General features: G+C 46.5%; 1 protein-coding gene across 1 annotated transcript in view; it reads left to right on the top strand.

Moving 5' to 3' along the window:
- The window catches only part of LOC146356522 (uncharacterized), a 29,327-nt gene extending 16,430 nt beyond the window's left edge, over positions 1–12,897 (top strand). The window contains 7 exon segments of the mRNA XM_084830159.1: positions 3,757–3,915; positions 5,293–5,780; positions 6,305–6,431; positions 6,695–6,804; positions 7,023–7,149; positions 10,720–12,320; positions 12,323–12,897. Coding sequence (XP_084686285.1) covers positions 3,757–3,915; positions 5,293–5,780; positions 6,305–6,431; positions 6,695–6,804; positions 7,023–7,149; positions 10,720–12,320; positions 12,323–12,445 — 2,735 coding nt within the window. The 3' untranslated portion in view covers positions 12,446–12,897.
- Positions 12,898–23,852: the final 10,955 nt, after the last annotated feature.

The raw sequence follows: 23,852 nt of genomic DNA, 5'->3' as shown, positions 1-23,852 counted from the left end.
TTTGTGCAAAGACAGGCATGATAAAGGACAAAGAAGGCAGGGAACTAACATAAGCAGATGAGATTAAGAAGAGGTGGAAAGAATACATAGAAGAACTATACAGGAAAGATCTGAATGTCCCTGATAGCCATGATAGTGCGCTCACTGAACTTGAGCCGGACATCCTCGAGAGTGAAGTCAAGTGGGCCTTAGGAAGCATTACTAACAACAAAGCTAGCGGAGATGACAGTATTCCAGCTGAGCTATTTAAGATCCTAAAAGATGATGCTGTTAAAGTGCTGCACTCAATATGCCAACAAATTTGGAACACTCAGCAGTGGCCACAAGACTGGAAAAGGTCAGTTTACATTCCAATTCCAAAGAAGGGCAATGCCAAAGAGTGTTCGAACTACCGTACAATTGCGCTCATTTCACATGCCAGCAAGGTGATGCTCAAAATCCTACAAGCTAGGCTTCAGCAGTATGTGAACCGAGAACTACCGGAAGTACAAGCTGGGTTTCAAAGAGGCAGAGGAAAAGGAAAAAAAGGAAAGGTTCCTCCTGTGCAAGCACCGGGTCATTACTGACCCCTGGAGGGACGCCGCTTGTGCTGGCGTTTTCATGGCAGACTATAGCAGGGTGGTTTGCCATTGCCTTCCTCAGTCGCCAACGTTCGCTGAACCATCGATACAGCAAGATAATTCCAGAAAAAGTCTATTTCTGCTTCATTGACTACGCTGAAGCCTTTGATTGTGTGGATCACAACAAACTCTGGCAAATTCTGAAAGAGATGGGAGTACCAGACCACCTTACCTGTCTCCTGAGAAACCTGTACGAGGGACAAGTAGCAACAGTAAGAACCGGACATGGAACAACCGACTGGTTCAAAATTGGGAAAGGAGCACGACAAGGCTGCATATTGTCGCCCTGATTATTTAACTTATATGCAGAGTACATCATAAGAAACGCCAGGTTGGATGAATCGCAGGTCGGAATTAAGATTGCCGGGAGAATTATCAACAACCTCAGATACGCAGACGATACCACCCTAATGGCAGAAAGCGAAGAAGATCTAAAGAGCCTCTTGTTGAGGGTGAAAGTGGAGAGTGCAAAAGCTGGTTTGAAACTTAACATTAAAAAAACTAAGATCACGACATCTGGCCCCATCACCTCCTGGCATATAGAAGGGGAAGAAATGGAAGCAGTGACAGATTTTACTTTCTTGGTCTCCAAGATCACCGCAGACGGTGACTGTAGCCATGAAATTAAAAGATGCTTGCTCCTTGGGAGGAAACCTATGGCAAACCTAGACAGCATAGTAAGAAGCAGAGACATCACCTTGCCAACAAAGGTCCATATAATCAAAGCTATGGTTTTCCCAGTAGTAACGTATGGCTGTGAGAGCTGGACTATAAGGAAGGCTGAGTGCCAAAGAATCGATGCTTTCGAACTGTGGTGCTGGAGAAGACTCCTGCGATTCCCCCGAACTGCAAGGAGGTCAAATCAGTCAATCCTAAAGGAAATCAACCCTGAGTGCTCATTGGAAGGACAGATACTGAAGCTGAAGCTCAAATACTTTGGCCACCTAATGCGAAGAGAAAACTCCCTGGAAAAGACCCTGATGCTGGGAAAGACTGAAGGCAAAAGGAGAAGGGGACGGCAGAGGATGAGATGGCTAGATAGCATCACGGATGCAATGAATATGAACTTGAGCATGCTCCGGGAGAGAGCGCAGGACAGGAAGGCCTGGCGTGCTATGGTCCATGGGGTCACGAAGAGTCGGACACGACTGAACGACTGAACAACAAAAGGCACAAATCTATTTACCGGAATCATGGCAATAAAAGGCTTTACTGTGAATTGGGCCTCGTCTCTGGGAAGTCAGGTCTTGACACTGTACAGGATATCCGAGATCCCACATAACAGCCTTCCCCAACTTGATGTGTTGGACTAAGCTGGCTGGGGCATGGTTGGAGTTGTGGTACCAGGTTTGGGAAGGCTACCATATAGGATTGAAACCTTACGCATTCTCAGACTGTGGAAAGAGCTTCCGTCAGAATATAAACCTAAGATCACATCAAGAAATGTATACAAGAGAGAAACAGGAGAATACACTGATATCCAGTGTGGTGCAGTGGCTAGAGTGTTGGACTGGGGGTCGGGAGATCCGGGTTCTAGTCCCCACTCGGCCATGGAAGCTCACTAGGTGACTTTGGGCTAGTCACAGACTCTCAGCCCAACCTACCTCACAGGGTTCTTGTTGTGAGGCTAAAATGGAGAGGAGGGGGATTATGTACGCTGCCTTGGGTTTCTTAAAGAGGAAAAATGGCAGAATATATGTAGATGTAATAAATAAAAATAATAATAAATACCTGTTCGGAGTACTGAAAGAGCTCCAGACTCAATGAGTCACCATGCCTAGAAAAAGATATTGTAGAGCTGGAAAAAGTGCAGAAAGGGGCAAGTAAAATGATGAATGGGCTGGAGCATCTCCCCTATGAGAGAAGGTTACAACAGCTGGAATTGCTGAGCTTGGAAAAAAGGTGGGAAAGGGGAGGCATTATAGAGCTGTACACAATTATGCATGGTGTGGAGGCATTTTTCTCCAAAAAATGTTGCTACTCAAAACCCTGCATTGAGAGCATTTTTTTTAATCTCCCCATTCTGTCCACTTTCTCCAATAATGTCTAATTAAACAATGTCATGTTGGACCCTTCACTGCCTACTCTTTCTCATTAATCACTCCTCGGCCCCTCATGGCCTTGGAGTGCAAGGTTGTCCGAGAGCAGCAGTCCGTATCAAAGAAAGGAAGGATAGGATTGTCCCTCTCACATAGTACTAGCTTACCAGAACACTAGAATAGATTTCTCCCTCTCTCAAAATACTAGAACCCAAAGGGGTCTTCCCATGAAGCTGATTGGTGGGCGATTCAGGACAGATAAAAGGAAGGACTTCTTCACACTGTGCATAGTCAAAGTATGGAATTCACTAACACAAGACGTAGTGATGGCCACCAATTTGGATGGCTTTAAACGGAGGTTAGACAAATTCCTGGAGGAGAAGGCTATCAATGGTTACTAGTCCTAATGGCTCTATGCTGCCTCCAGTACCAGAGGCAGTGAGCCTATGTACACCAGTTGCTGGGGAACACGGGCAGGAGGGTGCTGTTGCCTTCATGTCCTGCTTGTGGGTTTTCCGTAGGCAGCTGGTCGGCCACTGTGTGAACAGAGCGCTGGTCTAGATGGACTCTTGGTCTGTTGTTCTTCTGATGATGCTGTGATTTAAGTGAGCTTAAAATGCAAAACTGCACATGCTCAATTTTATTTTATTTTTTAGGTTGGCAAACGGTTCTGTTATTGGCTGTGTGCTACCTCCAGTTTCAGAGCACTGAGCCTACGTACACCAGTTGCTGGGGAACATGGGTGGGAGGGTGCTGTTGCATTCATGCCCTGCTTGTGGGTTCCCGGTTGGCCACTGTGTGAACAGGATGCGGGACTGGATGGACCCTTGGCCTGATCTGGCACGGAATCACATCTGTCAGCCGAAAGCTGCACATTTTCCTCCCTCTCTCGCAAGACCAGAACCCCATGAAGCCGACTGGTGGGAGATGCAGGGCAGATCAAAGGAAGGGCTTCTTCACACGGCGCATACTTAAGCAAGAATGGCTTCCCAGGCTTTGCATTTGATCCACATGCAGCGGTGTGTGTTTTCTGGGAAATTTTGGATAATTTGTGGGGGGGTAATTTGCATTGCTTTCCGGTCTGGATTCAATGCAAGGGTTAAAGAGAGAGGGCGTGCTGGATCCTAGAGAGGCAGCTAAGGAGCATAGGCTGGCTGATGCCACTCACTTCCGGGGCCCCCCATGGGAAAGGAGCCTGGGATTTCCCACGCGCGCTGTGCGCAACCCGCAGCCTCTCTGCCCCTGCAAGAGATCTGGTGAGTGCAACGTGCATTGCGCTCCCAGGCAGGGTGGAGCGGGTGGAAAGTGCCCGGGCAGGAGCGGAGAAGCCCAGCCAGAGAACAGAGGCAGCGAAGGGCTGGGAGGCAGCTTTGGGGTAGGGGGTGGGTGGGTGGGAAGACAGGACCCCCCCCTTCCCCAGACGGCTGACCCCTTTGGGGTCCCTGCAGAAAGCCCACATCTTGCACCTGTTTCCTTCCCCTTGGTTAGGTCAGGGAATCCTGGAACGGAGGGAAAGGCTGGAAAAAGCCAGTGTGGTGTAGTGGCAAGAGCGTTGGACTGGGAGCTGGGAGATCCGGGTTCTGGTCCCCACTCGGCCATGGAAGCTCACTGGGTGACTTTGGGCCAGTCACAGACTCTCAGCCCAACCTACCTCACAGGGTTGTGGTTGTGAGGATAGAATGGAGAGGGGGAAGATAATGTAAGCCGCCTTGGGTCCCTTGCAAGAGGAATAAAGGCGGGATATAATTGCAATAATAAATAAATAATAAATAAATAAAAAGCTGACCCTGCCAGGCACCGAACCGGAAGGGTACTGGGTGGGGGTTCACGATTCCGGCAGGGAATTATATCTGTGAGCAGAAAGGGTGGGATTTTTCTCGCTCTCCGATAATCGTAGAACCCAAAGGGGTCATCCCACGAAGCTGATGGGCGGGAGATTCAGGACAGATCAAAGGAAGGCCTTCTTCACACAGCACAGAGTTCAGCTACGGAACTCACTTCCACAGGAGGTAGTGGTGACCACCAGTTTGGATGGCATTAAAAGGGGATTGGACAAATACATGGAAGAGAAAGCTATCAATGGCCATTAGCCCTGATGGCTATATGCTGCCTCCAGTATCCGAGGCAGTGAGTCTATGTATGCCAGTTGCTGGGGAACATAGAATTATAGAATGGTAGGGTTGGAAGGGGCCTATAAGACCCTCGAGTCCAACCCCCTGCTCAGCGCAGGACTCCCAAGTCCGAGCATCCCTGACAGGTGGCTGTCCAGCCTCATCTTGAATGCCTCATGGGTGGGAGGGTGCTGTTGCGCTCCTGTCCTGCTTGTGGGGTCCCGGTCGACAGCTGGTTGGCCACTGCGTGAACAGAATGCTGGACTAGATGGGCCCTTGGCCTGATCCAGCACGGAATCACATCTGTCAGCCGAAAGCTGCACATGTATTGTTGCATTTTATTTTGTTTTCCTGTTTTAAACTTTGTGAACAAGTAAACCTGGAGTGCCTTTACTTATAAAGTGAGCTTGCTGTTCCGATCCTAAGAGTGGGTGGAAGCCACAAGCCTGGTTCCTGTGGGAGGGGTTTGTGGGGACCGCAGCTTTATCTAATTAACGCAGCTCTACATTTTAATTCCTGCAGGGCATTCCTTGCCTCAGGAAGGAAGCTGGCAGCAAAGCAAAGAGATCCTTCGAGTGCTGTTTGTAGCAGAGACTGAAAAGGTGACGATGGAAGAGCAAAACTTTGCTGGCCCTAAGCCGGGAAAAGGCCTCTGTGTCATCCAGGAAGGGAGCAGTGCAGAGGCCTGGGAAAGAGGAGGGCAGGAGAACCTGGCTGGGAGCAACACCAGCTCAGACGCAGAGCGCTTTCGCTTCAGGGGGTTCTGCTACCGGGAGGCCGAGGGGCCCCGAGAGGCCTGCAGCCACCTCCACCACCTTTGCCTTCGGTGGCTGAAGCCAGAAAGGCACACGAAAGCTCAGATGCTGGACCTGGTGGTCCTGGAGCAGTTGCTGGCTGTCCTGCCCCCGGAGATGGAGAGCTGGGTCAGGGAGTGTGGAGCAGAGACCAGTTCCCAGGCGGTGGCCCTGGCAGAAGGTTTTCTCCTGAGCCAGGCAGAGGACAAGGAGCAGGTGAGAGCATTTCATCGTGGTAACAACAAGGGACTGAGATCTTAAAACTTCCCACCAGTAGCCCACCGTTTTCTGCATGTCCTCCAAAGAAGGGATCTCCCAATTTCCAATGCCCCCCTCCTCTGCCCCAGAAAGTTGTCCTTATTTGTAGAGCAGGCCTTTCTCAGAGGATCAGAGGACACTTGACGGGGTGTGTGAAGGTCCTTCTTCAACTAGCAGCAGTGTCCTCCCAACAGAACAGGAATAGGAATTTTGGCACCAAACTGCTATCCTCACAGCAGAAGATGCTGAGTGTCAGGGAATGTCTAGGAGTTTCTGCCTCTCCCCCTGATTGGTTCTAGAAGCGTGTTCCAGTCCTTCGCTTATGCCAGAGCTGCGAGGCTTGGAAGGTAGAATAACTTTAGAAGGACACCTAAATGCAAATAGATTGGCAAACACTGCTCATGGCCTTTACCTGACCCATTTTCTTCATTTCCTACTCCCTCTTCTCCCTTCCCTACCTGATTTCCTCACTCCTGTTCCAGGTGCAGGGGATCTTGGTCAAAGCATCCACAGATTTCCCTGAAGCAGAGAAGCCCCCCTCGGACACCACGCAGAGGCCGCTGTTCACATGGATCTCGCAGGAGGGTGATGGAAGTCCCACCTCACTGGGTAAGGATTAATGGGAAATATTTCAACATGGTCTCCCTCTCTCAATTACGCCTGAGGTGCATGAGCTGCTTTAATATCCTGCTTTGGGATGAGGAGAAACTCTTTTCTCTAGTCGTCTCTCTAAGATAGTCAGAAAAGAAGTTTTGTTTAGTAATGTGGAGAAAGATAGATTTCACTAAAAAAAAAAAAAACAACCCAAGCCTAAAATGGAAACAGCTTTTGAAGTTCAAAATCTCTTCCCAGTTTCTTTGCCTTCTTCATAGGAAATGGAACAACCTGCAGAGAGAGTGAACCGACACTGGGGGATCCTTCTAGGCCTCCTCCTCCTCCTCTCTATGGTGGAATAGAAACCTCTTCTGGACAGCCAGAACAGGTAGGGGTGGCTTGGGTGCCGCTGTCCCCTGCCCATCTCCCTGGTGCTGGAAGAATCTTACCCCTTCCCTTGGATCTTATCCAAGATGGCTGCTAGGAAGGCTTTGAATGTCACACTCGAAGCACTGGATCCTGCAGGAGAAGCTCCAACCACCTCACAGTTACCATCTTTTTGGATTGTTACATTACATGTAAGGAGAAAATTATTTCTTCTCTCAGGGTCCGGTGACCTTTGAGGAGGTGGCTGTGCGTTTCACGGAGGAGGAGTGGGCTCTGCTGGATCCAGGCCAGAGGGCTCTGCACAGAGACGTCACGGAGGAGAATTATGGGAACCTGGCTTCTCTGGGTAAGGAATGGGGCCCTCTGGGTAAGGCTTCCTCTTTGCCATGTTGACAGATCCTGGAAAGGGGAATTGTGGCTCTTCTTTGTTTTTACCAATATATTGTAAGGATGTCACTACAATGACCGTGTTCCTGAGATACTGTATTCCAGAGAAAGCTCAGAAGGTGATGTACACAGAGCCTTAAAAGCACAACACTCACTTCCTTCTCCTCTGAGCTGGCAGGATTGTGGAGACTTTCCAAGCCTTACCTGTTGGTCTTCTTACAGCCACTATGCGACTTGGATGTTGGTTTGGCTTTGGAGACAGTTGGATGTCCCTTCAGGCTGGGGCTTCCCATCCCTATGAAATGGCAAGACAGATGCCAGTGGCATGTTACCCGTGAGTGCCATTTTAGTATGAATTCAAAGCAAGGTCTAAAAGCAGCAAATACATTCTAGTAGCAGACTGATCCTTCTTTTTCCAAACAGTAACCTTCCACCTTCATTCCACCCCTGCTGCACTCCTCCATGCAGGAGTTACAAGATCTGCTTTCCTTCCTTTGACGTTTTTAGGGCTGTTTTGAAATTCTGAATGTTACACTTGTGCTCAAGGCACTACAATGGCTGCCTATTTGCTACTGGGCCAAATTTAAGGTTGCTGCTAGGATATGTAGCCCAAACATCTTAGAAGAATCTCCAATAGACCCATTCAATTCTTGAGGTCATAGAATCATAGAATAGTAGTAGGGTTGGAAGGGGCCTACAAGGCCATCGAGTCCAACCCCCTGTTCAGAGCAGGAATCCAAGTCAGAGCATCCCTGACAGATGGCTGTCCAGCCTCTTCTTGAATGCCTCCAGTGTGGGAGAGCCCACCACCTCCCTAGGTCATGGGTTCCATTGCCGTATTGCTCTAACAGTCAGGAAGTTTTTCCTGATGTTCAGCTGGAATCTGGCTTCCTGTAACTTGAGCCCATTATTCCGTGTGCTGCACTCTGGGATGATTGAGAAGAGATCCTGGCCTTCCTCTCTGTGACAATCTGGTCAACTGGTGAGGTGGTGTCACATGTTCCTGAGGCCCGCTCCATGATTGTTTAGAGTGGTGGTGCCCACTGTGTGGAATAATCTATTCCCTGAGATTAGATATGCACTGACAATTCTTACTTTTATGTGTCTGTTGAAGGCACATCTGGTCCTGAAATGTGAACTTGCTCAAAGTAGTTAGATGTTCTCTAAAGATCTCCTTACCTACCCCGGGCCGCAAGTTCCTCCTGATATCACTTGTTCTACTTGTCCCAGATTGAACATAACTCCCCTTTTATGAGAGTGGAAAAATACACATTGGTAGTTCTGCCTTCTCTCCTTCACCATCTTCCCTAAGCAGTGGATCTATCCCTTCCTTGATTTTCTTCTTGCTCAGACTCCTACTTAATTGTACATCCCGCTTTCATTCTCTTATACATATCCCTTTTGAGTCTCAGCTGTCCCTGTGCTAGTATCTGCTTTAAATGTACCCCACTTTTTCCTTCTCATGGGAATAGTTTGTGGTTGTGCTTTCGGTGTTTGAGTTTTCAGGATCTCCCATCCCTCTTGAACTCTATTATCTGTCATAATTTCTGGCTATGAGATCCTACTTGACAATTGTCTGAGCTTTTTGAAGTTGACTTTCCTGAAGTCCAACATTCATGCCAACTAAGCTTAGTTTCCACAGCCCTCGCTTTCATGATGTCGAAGATGACATGGTCACTTCCTCCCAGACTAGGATGTTCCATTCTTTGCAGAGTTAGGCTACCAGAGGATGTCAGGATAGTGGAAATCCTACCATTACTACTATGACTTGCTTCTGTGAAAGTTTTGTCATCTGTTCCAGGAAAGCACCATCCATGTCTTCTGACGGGCTGGTCAGTCCTAGTATACTGCCATAACCATATAATTGTTGTTTCTCACTCCTTACCCAATTGCTTTCGACAGGGCCTCCTTTCTCAGAATCATGAGTTTCTCTACAGTTGTATACATTCCTTACATATAACACTACTCCCCCTTCTTTCCTGTTGGGTCTAACTTTCAATATACTTCAGTGACGATATTCCAGTCATGAGTTTCATCCCAACGGGTCTCAGCGATGCCTATCAGATTGTAGTTAAAATCTTGTAGTCCGGAGGCACATGAGGCCGCCACCTTGCTGAACCTAAGCAGGTCTGAGTCTGGTCAGTGCTTGGAGGAGAGACCACCTGGGAACCACATGTAGCCACCATGAGTTCCATGATTGAAGAAAGGTGGGATATAAATGTAATAAAGAAATTAAATAAATAATTGTATTAGGCTTTCAAATTCATCCTGTTTTTTCCCATGCTCCCCGTGTTAGTATATAGACATTGGAGGCCATGGGCGTTCCACCTACCCAGTTTGCCAGCTGTATTTTCTCAGAAATTACTGGGCTCTATGTCCACTGTCTTCTATTTCTATTGTCCCCAGTACTTGGCTCAGTAGTTAGTTCTGGGCTTTTGCTATCCCCTCCTCAGAAGTAAACTTAACGCCTTCTCAATCAGGTTTGCAAAGTTCATCCATGAAACCAAAACTTTTCCAATGACACCGTGATCTGTGGCTAGATGAATCTTTGGCAGTTCTGTTGTCATGAACGGATAATTATATGATCAAGTCCTGTAACTTCCGCAAGGGTGGAGGATCAAATGTGATGATCCAGCCCTGGAGGCTAAAGAGAGTTTTCTGTGATGGCTGGGGGAGTTTCCTGCAGCGTCCTTCCAAGGCCTTGGGCTGTCAGTATGATTACTCCCAAAGACCCTTAACCAAATTGAACAGCCTTGTCACCTTCACAGTTTTCTGAGGAGCTGTAGGCAGTGAAACAGTTGGGTTGATGGCTAAAACACACATGGTGGAAAGTACTCTGGAGGCATGACCAAGCATAGATAATCCATTTATGAATGTATTCTGTGGCAGTAGGAAGCTTACTTTGCCGCCGTTATTGCATCTGCATAATGTTAGATATTAGAGATATTTACAGTGATTCATTGTCTCCTTGATGGAGTATGGCATATTCAGAAGCTTGGTGTGGACAGTTTGCTTTACATTCTGTGATAAAACTAGAGAGCAGGACAAAATTCATTTTAAAACATAGGTGTGGTAAAAACAGTAGCACAACCCAGCAAGATAGTTTAGAAGGATACCACGACTGATGGTTTCAAAAGCCGCTGAGACATCCAAACGAACCAGCAGGGTTAAACTCCCACTTTCCAGTTCCCAGTTAAGTATTCAGCCAAGACGAAATGGCAGATTTTATTATGAATTTTGATTGTAAAGTATTCTGTGTTTTTTTACTTCTTGTGAGCCACTTTGTAAGAGCTATCTCAGGAAACACATGGTGTGTGTGTGTATGTGTGTGGGGGGGGGCATATATTGGTATAAAGAAAATAGAAGCACTGTCTGCTACTCTGGGTGTCAGTTCTGTTGATCATCAGAGGATATTTAATGTATTTGGAAGGATCTGCCTCCCCATTAAGTATTTTTTTATCCTGTTAAGTCCTCAAACCATTGAGTTTGTTCTCTGATTTCAGGAGGATTTCTCTTTTTATTCTTTCAGGTGATTGCAGGGACAGCAATAAAAATAGCATACACCAGAGAAGGAAAGATGAAGAGAAGTGGGAAAACAAATGCATTTCTTTTGAAGGGTCAGATTTCTTTGAAATTCCAACACTAGAAGAACCTTTTGAAGGAAGTAAAAGGAATATTCACAATGAGGAGAGACAGTGGAAATGCTCAGAGGATGTCAAGAGTCAGCAAATTCACCTTACCAAAGGTCAAAGAATTCACGCAGCAGAGAAAAGATTTCAGTGCTTGGAGTGTGGAAAGCAATTCAGTTGCAACTCAGACCTTAACTTGCATAAAAGAATTCACACAGGAGAGAAGCCCTACAAATGCTTCGAGTGTGGAAAGCAGTTTAAACAGGCATCACACCTTAATTCCCATCAAATGATCCACACAGGCAAGAAGCCCTATACATGTTCTGAATGCGGAAAAAGTTTCACTCGCAGCACATACCGTAACTTGCATCAAAAAATGCACACAGGGGAAAAGCCCTTTCGGTGCTCTGAGTGTGGAAAGTGTTTTGGTCATAGCCCACAGCTTAAGCGACATCAAAGAATTCACTCAGGTGAGAAGCCCTATACATGCTCAGAGTGTGGAAAGAGCTTCAGTCAGAGCTGCCACCTTAAGTTGCATCAAAGCACTCACACAGGCGAGAAGCCCTTTAAATGCTCGGAATGTGGAAAGGGTTTCAGCCGCAGCATGAGCCTTAAAAACCATCACAGAATCCACACAGGGGAGAGGCCCTATCAATGCTCAGTATGTGGAAAGAGTTTCAGTCAGAGCATGAATCTTAAAGCACATCAAAACATCCACAGAGGGGAGAAGCCCTATAATTGCTTGGAGTGTGGGAAGAGTTTCATTGATACCATAAGACTTAAACTGCATCAAAGAATTCACACAGGAGAAAAGCCCTATAAATGTTCAGAGTGCGGAAAGAGCTTTGCTCGCAGGACACAGCTTAACTCACATAAAAGAATTCACACAGGAGAAAAGCCCTATAAATGCTCAGAGTGTGGACAGAGTTTCAGTCATAACAAAAGCCTTAAATCACATCAAAGAATTCACACAGGGGAGAAGCCTTATAAATGTTCAGAGTGTGGAAAGCCATTCAAACAGAGGTCACACCTTACCTCACATCAAAAAATCCACACGCAGGAAAGGCCATATAAATGCTCAGAATGTGGAAAGAGTTTCCGTGATAGGGTACAGCTTAAATCACATCAAAGAGATCACATAGGAGAGAAGCCCTATAAATGTTTTGAGTGTGGAAAGGGCTTCATTCGCACTTCACACCTTAAAACTCATGAAAGAATCCACACTGGGGATAAGCCCTATAAATGCTCAGAGTGTGGAAAGTGTTTCAGTCATAGCATAAGCCTTACATCCCATCAAAGTATCCATATAGGGGCAAAGCCCTATAAATGCTGCAAGTGTGGAAAGAGCTTCACTCAGAGTATGCACCTTAAAAACCATGAAAGGATTCACACAGGAGAGAAGCCTTATAAGTGCTCAGAATGTGGAAAGAGTTTTAGTCAGAGCATAAGCCTGAAATCGCATCAAAGAATTCATAAAGGGGAGAAGCTGTATCAGTGCTCAAACAGCGCGGAATGAGCTTCTACTATAGCAAAAGCATGAAATCACATCAACAAGCAGACATAGGGAAGAATCCTGAAAATCTTAATAGGGACTGGAATGTGGGAAAATCTTCAAGTGGAGCATAGCCCTTCATTGTAAAAGATTCAATTCCAGGAGAAAGAATATAAATAGGGTGGGATATTTGTCCATTTAGACCTTAATAACCAATAGAGAATTCACAAACAGGCCAGGTGGGCAAAATGTGGCCAAAAAAAAAAAGCCCAACAGCATGTGACTACGAAGAGGGAACTTTTCCAGGAGCCAGCCACTTAACAAGCTGTCTGATTAGTCTCAGCTCGGGCCCTTGCCTGGTCATCTATGATAAATAAATTTTGCCTGCCAGTGACTATGTGAGTCCCAATTCCCATGAGGATCGATCCATGAGTACAGCTACCTGCTCAAGGCACTTTTGTAAGCCAATATGTATTCAGATTGGAGATTAATGTTATATTTGGTTGGTTTTTTTTAATCTGAGATCATTTTTTTTTCCCCATTCCATTGATTCCCTGCCAGAATGTTTTCATTAAATGATATGACATTGATGCACCTTTTCTCTGTCTCCTCATTGTTACTGAGGGAAATAGGAGGGAGACAACTCCAGATGCTGAAAGGAGTTTTAAGAACATACGAAGAGCCATGCTGAATGAGGCCAAGGGTCCATCTAGTGCAGCATTCTGTTCACACAGTGGCCAACCAACTGTCGACCAGGAACTGACAAGCGAGACATGAGCACAACAGCACCCTCCCGCCCATGTTCCCCAGCCACTGGTGTACGTAGGCTCACTGCCTCTGGTACTGGAGGTAGCTCATAGCCATCAGGACTGGAAACCATTGATAGCCTTCTCCAGGAATTTGTCCAACCCCCTTTTAAAGCCATCCAAATGGGTGGCCATCACTACATCCTGTGGTAGCGAGTTCCATAGTTAACTATGCGCTGTGTGAAGAAGTCCTTTTCTTCCTCCTCGTTTCCTGTTAGTTGCTGAGGGTCAGGAGTCACCCCTCATTCCTGCCTGGCCTAAGAATCATAAAATAGAGTTGGAAGGGGCCTACAAGACCATTGAGTCCAACCCCCTGCTCAAGGCAGGAAGCCTGATTCCCAGGCGGTCTCCCATCCAAGTACTAGCTTACAAGATCGGACACATCCGTGCAAGGTTGCCTGAAGCCACTGGGGCTCTGGCAGCCGGATGTCCTTAATTCCAGCCTCCCCAAAGTCCATTTAAAAGGAAGCAGGAAGAGGCTCTTGGGAGGGTGTTCAGCAGCTCCTGTTTCAGGCTTGGTCCCTGTGCCTGGAAGTGTCTGGAGTGAGCTGGCCTGCCTCTTATTTGGCAAGTTTCAGTTGGTTCTGGCAGTCTGCAATATCTTTATTTTGCTGGAAAGTAGAACTCTTTATTTACAAGAGTTTGGCTTGTTGTTGCCTTAGCCCCCCCCGCCACCCACCCAGAAAACCTTTTTATATAACTTATCTGCATTCTTTTTTTCATTTATTATTTGGGTAAAGTACTTTACTTTAGGAACATAGGAAGCTGCCTTACACGTGAGTCAGACAGTTGGTCCATCAAGCCCAGTACTGTCGCCAGTTGGCAGAAGCTCTCGGGGTTTCAGGCGGGATTCTTTCCTTGCCCTACCTGGAGAAGCCGGGGATCGAACCTGGAGCCTGCTGCATGCCAAGCATGTGCGCTATCACACTGAGCCCTCCACCTTTCAAACTTGGTTTTCTTACCAAGAGGACTATTTAATCAATACTGCCTTAACTCTCCAGTGTGCCCATCCAATGTTCCAGCTGCTGTGTTTGCGTTCATTCCCTAGGTAGTTTGGTCAATGCTCTGCTGATCAGCTACCTTGGAAATGCAAAATCCTCTATAAAGGCATATGCCTGCTCTGTGGTTCTGACAGGTATTGGAATGACATTAAGTGTGAATCAAAATAACTTGAGAGAAGGTCTGGATATTTAAAAAAAAAAAAGTTCTTCAAAAATCAAACTATTTACAGCATAACAAGGTATGGTGTGAGAGCGTAAGAAAAAAATTACCAACTGTGTTAAGGGATAAAAAGCATGAAACATTTCTTAAGCTTTCTAGCAAAGGGCTGGATGCCCCAGATCTCGTCTGAGCTCAGAAGCTAAGCAGGGTCAGCCCCGGTTGGTACTTGGATGGGACACCGCCTGGGAATCCGGCTTCCTGCACTGAGCAGGAGGTTGGACTCAATGGTCTTGTAGGCCCCTTCCAACCCTATGATTCTAAGAGTATTTGAGCTGTTAGCCTTTCTTGGGAAATTGAATGTTTCTTACCCGAACGCTCTTTCTAAGCTTTCACAAAGGAGAAGTCAGGAAGAGGGTGCAGATCTTTCCTGACCCCAAGAGAAAGGGGAATCTGATGGAAGAACCTGGCTGCTGTTTGAATTTCCTCTACATTTATACTCTAAAATCTCACTGCATCGTAGAAATTATTAACTAGAAAAATATCACCAATGACCTATCTCAAATTCAGTTAGTAACTTGTATGGATGATGAACGTTCTTTTTATCTACTTTTGTTTTGGCACATGCTGAAACCGTTTTTGTTTCAACGGGTGTATCCTGACCTTTGAGGCTGACAGCGTACACTACTGCTAAAGCACATGGTGAATTAATTCCATTAACAAAAAATACCTTTCGGTTTAACATGTTAAGGGCTTTCCAAGCGTACTCAAGTGCCAGGAAATTACAGCTGTTAAGGGCCAGGCTCTTAACAGATGCTCTATTTAGGCAATGTGTACATGGCATGGTATTCTATGTGGTAGTTAGTTCCTATTATTATTATTATTATTATTATTATTATTATTATTATTATTTCTATACCACCCCATAGCTTTAGCACTTCCTTGGAGGTGGGTGGCTGTCACTAGCAGAGCTGTTAACACTGGGTCTGTTGGCTAGAGTAGACACATGGAGTCTATGCAACTAAGGGCACAATCCTATCGGGATAGGCAGCTGTCTCCAAACTCTGAGGCGACCACCCATTCAATGCAGGGCAGGAGCAACGCGGAGGGGATCGTCCCCTCCATGCTTCAGCCGCCCTGCATTCATAGCTAGACAGCCGATTTCGGCTGTCTATCCACAGGAAGTCGGAGCCGGGGGGGACGCCGGACGACACATAGGAAGCATCGGAACAGCATTTTCACCCTCCCTGCCCTGGCCTGCCCCCAGGAACGCCCTCTTTTCACTGCTCTGTGCTCCTCTGACAAGCATGGGGCCGATCCGCGCTGCCTACGAGGCAGTGCGGGAGGGGGTGGAGGTCGGTTCTCAGGGAACCCACCTATCCTATGGCTGTCTAACCGCTGGCTAGCGGCCACAGGATTGCGCCCTAAAGGTTTTTAAGCAGGCATTCAAGACTCTATTGTTCCGGCAGGCCTTCCCTTTTTAGAACTCTTGTTCCTTTTGCTGACATTTGTATACCGTTTTTAAGCTATGTTGTTTAAAGCTGTATCGTTTTATCGTTGGAGTTTAGTTTTTTGTTACATTGTTTTTAGTTCAAAGTTGTTTGCATATATTGTCCGTCTGCCTTTATGTAAATGGCTTTTACACTTTGCATATTATAATGTTTTAACTTTTGTAAACTGCCCAGAGAGCTTCAGCTATGGGGCAGTATGGAAATGTAATAATAAATAAACAAACAAACAAACCTAAGCTATCATTCAACATTAGAAGAACTTAACTGGAAACTGATCCTGCTTCAGAGATTGCTGGTTTTTTTTTTTTTAAAAGGGAACATTAACTTCTTTGCCTGTACAGGGACTGAAGCCATGTCTTTGGCACTGTTAGCACCACGTTCTTATCCAGGGCTGTGGAAAATAACTAAGGCAAGGCCATGTTGTCTCGCCTTCTTTCAACAGGGTTCAGGGGCCCCTTAAGAGAGCTGAAAATGACCAAGGCCCACCATTAACACAATGGTAGTGCGGGGGTGAAGCCAGACCCAAAATGGCAGCAGAAGGAGGCAGAGTTTGGCATTATCAGCTGGCAATAACTGCTGTCAATATAAGGTTCCTCCTGTGTCATTGCTGACACCTAGAGGGACGCCTGCTTGCGCCGGCGTTTTCTTGGCAGACTGCAGCGGGGTGGTTTGCCATCGCCTTCCTCAGCTATCAATATAGAGCTATACTTAATTCCTCTTTGGAAATGGCTAAATTCTTTGCCACAGGGATTTCCTTGTAGTTCCATAATTCAGTTAAGTACAGACACTGGCTCTGGAGGTATCCTGGCTCAGCCTTCCCATTTCTAGCAGAATCCTTGGCTCCAAGTGAAGGACTTTTTATGTCATGTTGTTTTCCTCCTCTCTCCACGTGCATCTCAAAGTATTCTTACTCATCTCCTGTAATTTCTTCTCCCTTCGTGCTTAATCTGTAACCTAACCCCCCGCATTGCCAGTTTCTTCAGTCTCTCCTTCCTGCTGGAGGTTCCGGATGATCTGCGTGAAGCCCACCTGGAAGTTTCGGAAACTTTGCTCTAAACTAAAAATGCTACCAAGTAGAGCAAGGCCGGCCACCTCCCTTGGAGGGGCCCTGCAGCTGAAGTACAGGCAGAGTCGCCACAAGTGGTGCGTCCATCCCTGTATGCTTGGTAAAAATAAAAAGTTGCACTTAATCACCTATTGAATATCTTACCTGCTGTGCACCTGGGAAGAGTACTAGGCCCTCAGCCCCTTACGAGGAACTTGGCAAACCCTTCCCGTTATAGAATACAAAGTTGCAGGGTGGCAGAAGCTGCACACTGGGTTGACATCATCAAGCTGTCCACCACAACCCCAAGATGATCGGGGACTGGAAACAAAGTCCTATGAAGAGACACTGAAAGAATTGGGCATGTTTAGGCTTGAGAAGAGAAGACTGAGGGGAGATAGGGTAGCGTTCTTCAAGTACTTGAAAGGCTGTCACAGACAGGAAGGCTAGGATCTCTTCTCGATCATCCCAGAGTGCAGGACACGGAATCATGGGCTCAAATGACAAGAAGCCAGATTCCGCCTGAACATCAGGAAAAACTTCCTGACCATTACAGCAATACGACAATGCAACCGATTAACTAGGGAGGTGGTGGGCTCTCCCACCCTGGAGGCATTCAAGATGAGGCTGGACAGCCATCTGTCCGGGATACTTTGACTTGGGCTTCTGCATTGAGCAGGGGGTTGGACTCGATGGTCTTATAGGCCCCTTCCAACCCTACTATCCTACGATTCTTGTGTGGCATGTTTTCATTTGTTTAACAAGTTGAAGGGGTATCCACTGTTTCCCATAGAATCCCACCCTTAAATCAACGGAACAAAATTTAATAGGGATAATCGCTAAGTTCTGCACCTAGGAAAAAGAAACCAAATGCACAGTTACAAGATGGGGGATACGTGGATAAGCGAGAAGGATCTTGGAATTGTTGTCAATCACAAGCTGAATATGAGCCAACAATGTGATGTGGCTGCAAAAAAGGCAAGTGCTATTGTGGGCTGCATTAATAGAAGTATAGCTTCCAAATCCTGGGAAGTACCAGTTCCCCTCTACTCAGCACTGGTTAGGCCTCATCTGGAGTACTGTGTCCAGTTCTGGGCACTGCACTTTAAGATGGTTGCAGACAAGGGTTCAGAGGAGGGCAACGAACAGGATCAGGGGACTGGAAACAAAGCCCTATGAGGAGAGACTGAAAGAACTGGGCATGTTTAGCCTTGAGAAGAGAAGGCTGAGGGGAGATAGGATAGTGCTCTTCAAGTACTTGAAAGGTTGTCACAGAGAGGAAGGCCAGGATCTCTTCTTGATCATCCCAGAGTGCAGGACATGGAATAATGGCCTCAAGTGACAGGAAGCCAGATTCCGGCTGAACATCAAGAAAAACATCCTGACTGTTAGAGCAAGACAACAAGGGAACCCATGACCGAGGGAGGCAGTGGGCTCTCCCACATTGGAGGCATTCAAGATGAGGCTGGACAAGCCACCTGTTAGGGATGCTTTGACTTGGATTCCTGCATTGACCTGGGGGTTGGACTCGATGGTCTTATAGGGCCCTTCCAACCCTACTATTCTATGATTCTATGAAAAGTGAAGCGGCAGCAGTGAGGCCTTGCAGTTTTGAGGCAAAAAGAAGCAAAATGAAGGAGGTGAAATTATTGTCCTACTACTGCTAAAAGGAGCCAAGATTGCAAACAGGCCTGAAATCTACCTCAGATCCTCAGAAGAGACAGGAGTGAAACCATTCAAGTGTAAAGGCTGGCTTTAATTTCAAGGCATTTTTCCTTACAGAGGCGGGGCATTTTTCTCCCTCTCATAGTACTAGAACCCACTGGGGTCATCCTATGAAGCTGATTGGTGGGAGATTCAGGACAGATCGAAGGAAGGACTTCACACAGCACATAGTTGAACTATGGAACTCGCTGCCACAGGATGCAGTGATGGCCACCAATCTGGGTGGCTTCAAAAGGGGGTTGGATAAATTCCTGGAGGAGAAGGCTATCCATGGCTCCTGGTCCTGATGGCTATGTGCTGCCTCCAGTATCAGAGGCAGTATGCTTATGTACGTCAGCTGCTGGGGAACATGGGCGAGTCGGTGCTGTTGCGCTCATATCCTGCTTGTGGGCTTCCTGTGGGCAGCTGGTTGGCCACTATGTGAACAGAACGTTGCACTAAATGGACCTTGGTCTGATCCATGATGTCTCTTCTTATGTTCTTATGAGTTTCAGATTTCGCCAGCTCTGACAGAATCACTTTTCAGGTTTTTCCAAAGCTAAATTGTAAATATGATGGGAACCATCCCACCTACTGCCTTCCACCCCCCCCCCACCCCAGTTTTTCTAATCTAGGTTTTAAGCTGCTGCTGGACATTTGCAGCAGCATAGTTTATGTGACTCCTATAGGCTAAAATCCCCTTCATGGATCACTGCCTTGTTGTGGCGAAGGGGCTTGCGTAACTCAGTGAAGCCATAAGCTATGCCGTGCAGGGCCACCCAAGACGGACAGGTCATGGCAGAGAGTTCTGACAAAATGTGGTCCACTGGAGAAGGAAATGGCAACCCACTCCAGTATTCTTGCCAAGAAAACCCCATGGAACGTATCACAAGGCTAAAAGAGATGACGCCGGAAGATGAGCCCCTCAGGTCAGAAGGTGTCCAATATGCTACTGGGGAAGAGCAGAGGGTATTTCCAAGTAGCGCCAGAAAGAGTGAAGCGGCTGGGCCAAACCCGAAAGGACACTCAGCTGTGGATGTGTCTGGTGGTGAAAAGAAAATCCGATGCTGCAAAGAACAATATTGTTTAGGAACCTGGAATGTCAGATCAATGAATCAAGGTAAGCTGGAGGTGGTCAAACATGAGATGGCAAGATTGAACATCGACATCTTGGGAATCAGCGAACTAAAATGGACAGGCATGGGCGAATTTAATTCAGGTGACCATCATATCTACTATTGTGGGCAAGAATCCCTTAGAAGAAATGGAGTAGCACTCATAGTCAACAAAAGGGTGGGAAAAGCAGTACTGGGGTACAATCTTAAAAATGATAGAATGATCTCAGTACGAATCCAAGGCAAACCATTCAACATCACAGTAATTCAAGTCTATGCCCCAACCACTGATGCCGAAGAAGCTGAGGTTGATCGGTTCTATGAAGACCTACAACACCTTCTAGAACTAACACCAAAAAAAGATGTCCTCTTCATCATAGGGGATTGGAATGCTAAAGTAGGAAGTCAAGAAATCACCGGGATAACAGGCAGGCATGGCCTTGGTGTACAAAATGAAGCAGGACAAAAGCTAATAGAGTTTTGCCAAGAGAACACGCTGATCATAGCAAACACTCTTTTCCAACAGCATAAGAGGCGACTCTACACATGGACGTCACCAGATGGTCAATATCGAAATCAGATTGATTATGTCCTTTGCAGCCAAAGATGGAGAAGCTCCATACAGTCAGCAAAAACAAGACCTGGAGCTGACTGTGGCTCAGATCATGAGCTGCTTCTTGCAAAATTTCGGCTTAAATTGAAGAACGTCGGGAAAACCACTAAACCGTTCAGGTATGACCTAAATCATATCCCTGATGAATATACAGTGGAGGTGAGGAATAGATTTCAGGGATTAGACCTGATAGACAGAGTGCCTGAGGAACTATGGACGGAGGTCCGTAACATTGTTCAGGAGGCAGCAACGAAATCCATCCCAAAGAAAAGGAAATGCAAGAAAGCAAAGTGGCTGTCTGATGAGGCTTTACAAGTAGCTGAGGAAAGAAGGGAAGCGAAAAGCAAGGGAGAAAGGGGAAGATATACCCAACTGAATGCAGAGTTCCAGAGAATAGCAAGGAGAGACAAGAAGGCCTTCTTAAATGAACAATGCAAAGAAATCGAGGAAAACAACAGAATGGGAAAGACTAGAGATCTCTTCAAGAAAATTGGAGATCTCAAGGGAACGTTTTGTGCAAAGACGGGCATGATAAAGGACAAAGAAGGCAGGGACCTAACAGAAGCAGATGAGATTAAGAAGAGGTGGCAAGAATACACAGAAGAACTATACAGGAAAGATCTGAATGTCCCTGATAGCCATGATAGTGCGGTCACTGAACTTGAGCCGGACATCCTAGAGAGTGAAGTCAAGTGGGCCTTAGGAAGCATTAGTAACAACAAAGCTAGCGGAGATGACAGTATTCCAGCCGAGCTATTTAAAATCCTAAAAGATGATGCTGTTAAAGTGCTGCATTCAATATGCCAACAAATCTGGAACACTCAACAGTGGCCACAAGACTGGAAAAGGTCAGTTTACATTCCAATTCCAAAGAAGGGCAACGCCAAAGAGTGTTCAAACTACCGCACAATTGCGCTCATTTCACATGCCAGCAAGGTGATGCTCAAAATCCTACAAGCTAGGCTTCAGCAGTATGCAAACCGAGAACTACCGGAAGTACAAGCTGGGTTTCGAAGAGGCAGAGGAACTAGAGATCAAATCGCCAACATTCGCTGCATCATGGAGAAAGCAAGAGAATTCCAGAAAAATGTCTATTTCTGCTTCATTGACTACGCTAAAGCCTTTGATTGTGTGGATCACAACAAACTGTGGCAAATTCTTAAAGTGATGGGAGTACCAGACCACCTTACCTGTCTGCTGAGAAACCTGTACGAGGGTCAAGAAGCAACAGTAAGAACCAGACATGGAACAACCGATTGGTTCAAAATTGGGAAAGGAGTACGACAAGGCTGCATATTGTCACCCTGCTTATTTAACTTATATGCAGAGTACATCATGAGAAATGCCGGGTTGGATGAATCAGAGGTCGGAATTAAGATTGCCGGGAGAATTATCAACAACCTCCGATATGCAGACGATACCACCCTAATGGCAGAAAGCGAAGAGGATCTCAAGAGCCTCTTGTTGAGGGTGAAAGAGGAGAGTGCAAAAGCTGGTTTGAAACTCAACATTAAAAAAACGAAGATCATGGCATCTGGCCCCATCACTTCCTGGCATATAGAAGGGGAAGAAATGGAAGCAGTGACAGATTTTACTTTCTTGGGCTCCAAGATCACCGCAGATGGTGACTGTAGCCCTGAAATTAAAAGACGCTTGCTCCTTGGGAGGAAAGCTATGGCCAACCTAGACAGCATAGTAAGAAGCAGAGACATCACCTTGCCGACAAAGGTCCGTCTAATCAAAGCTATGGTTTTCCCAGTAGTAATGTATGGCTGTGAGAGCTGGACTATAAGGAAGGCTGAGCGCCGAAGAATTGATGCTTTCGAACTGTGGTGCTGGAGAAGACTCTTACGAGTCCCCTGGACTGCAAGGAGGTCAAATCAGTCCATCCTAAAGGAAATCAACCCTGAGTGCTCATTGGAAGGACAGATACTGAAGCTGAAGCTCCAATATTTTGGCCACCTAATGCGAAGAGAAAACTCTCTGGAAAAGACCCTGATGCTGGGAAAGACTGAAGGCCAAAGGAGAAGGGGACGGCAGAGGATGAGATGGCTAGATAGCATCACGGATGCAATGAATATGAACTTGAGCACGCTCCGGGAGAGAGCGCAGGACAGGAAGGCCTGGCGTGCTATGGTCCATGGGGTCACGAAGAGTCGGACACGACTGAACGACTGAACAACAATAGGCTAAAATGGGTCAAAATTGCATGTTTAATAAAAACGACAAACAAGTTATACTGCTACTAGGCCAAAAGACACAGCACACGCAGGGGCTGGCCAACAAAAGCCCAATTTACAACGAAGTCTATGGGGAAAAAATGACAAAAGCTGTCAAAGTGCTCTAAGTTACTCGCCAATATTCAGACTACTGCAGATAAGCCATTTCTCACCCTTTCCACCTCAATGTGGCCATGGATTATCCTCAAACCCTCCTCTCCTACCGGCCAAGTTTCAGATTAATATGTTGAGCCATTTCCTGAATATTAACTATAGAACCACTAACATACTGAATATTAACCAATAGAACCACTATTAATATCACTACCATAGAAGCGGTAGTCAACCACTTGGGTCCTTGGCCACATTTGGCACTTGGAGAAACTGTCCTGGGCACCGCCACAAAATGGATGCCATGGGAGACATGGCAAGTCAGAAAGGATAACTTACTGTTCAAAAGACTGAGTACAAGGCAGAGATGGGGGCTCAACCCCAACACACTAAACAACTCCTTTGAACCTAGTTTTCAGCACCAATAGAAACCCATCTCACAGAAGGCAAACTTGTTTTCTTTTCCCACTGCCCCAGCTCATTACCCCTATGTCTTTTCTTCTCACACCCCAGTTCATCACCCATAGATATGTGCACTCTCACTCCTGTATTTTCAACAGTCAAAAAGCCTGCCAGTTTAAGGCCAGAGTTAAAACTATCTCATTTTGGCTCAAGTTCCACAAAAGCCAGGAAATGAGGAAATAAGGCTGATGCTTAACAGACATGCCTCATAGTCACAGATGATGTTGTGCAATGCGACAACTTGGGCTTGCTTACAACCCACCCCGCACTTTCCCTTGTCTTTGAGGCCCAAATACATATGGGGAGGGTAGAGTGCCTGCTGAGACCAGCAACAATCCCCCATTTTTTCCTGGTCCTGCATTGTCTTATTGTATTGCTAGAGGAATCCTAGGAACATAAGAAGAGCCATGCTGGAGCAGACCAGGGGTCCATCTAGCCCAGCATTCTGTTCACACAGTGGCCAAACAGCTGTCAATGAGGAACCCACGAGCAAGACACGAATGCAACAGAACCCTCCCGCCCATGTTCCCCAGCAACCGGTGTTCACAGGCATACTGCCTCTGATCCTGGAGGTAGCACATCACCATCAGAAATAGTAGCCATTGGTAGCCTTATCCTGCATGAATTTGCCCAATCCTCTTTTAAAGCATCAAAACTGGAGGCCATCACTACATCTTGCAGTGGTGAATTCCATCGTTTAATTCTGCGCTGTGTGAAAAGTTTGTCCTGAACTTCCATTTGTTTGTCCTAAATCTCCCACCCGTCAGCTTCATGAGATGAACCTGGGCTCTAGTATT

The sequence above is a fragment of the Heloderma suspectum genome, chromosome 2, assembly GCF_057233095.1.
Source record: "Heloderma suspectum isolate Gila_16-S chromosome 2, 16-S_ref, whole genome shotgun sequence".
In the NCBI taxonomy this organism is placed as follows: domain Eukaryota; kingdom Metazoa; phylum Chordata; class Lepidosauria; order Squamata; family Helodermatidae; genus Heloderma; species Heloderma suspectum.
This window is presented reverse-complemented; position numbering and strand designations above follow the sequence as displayed.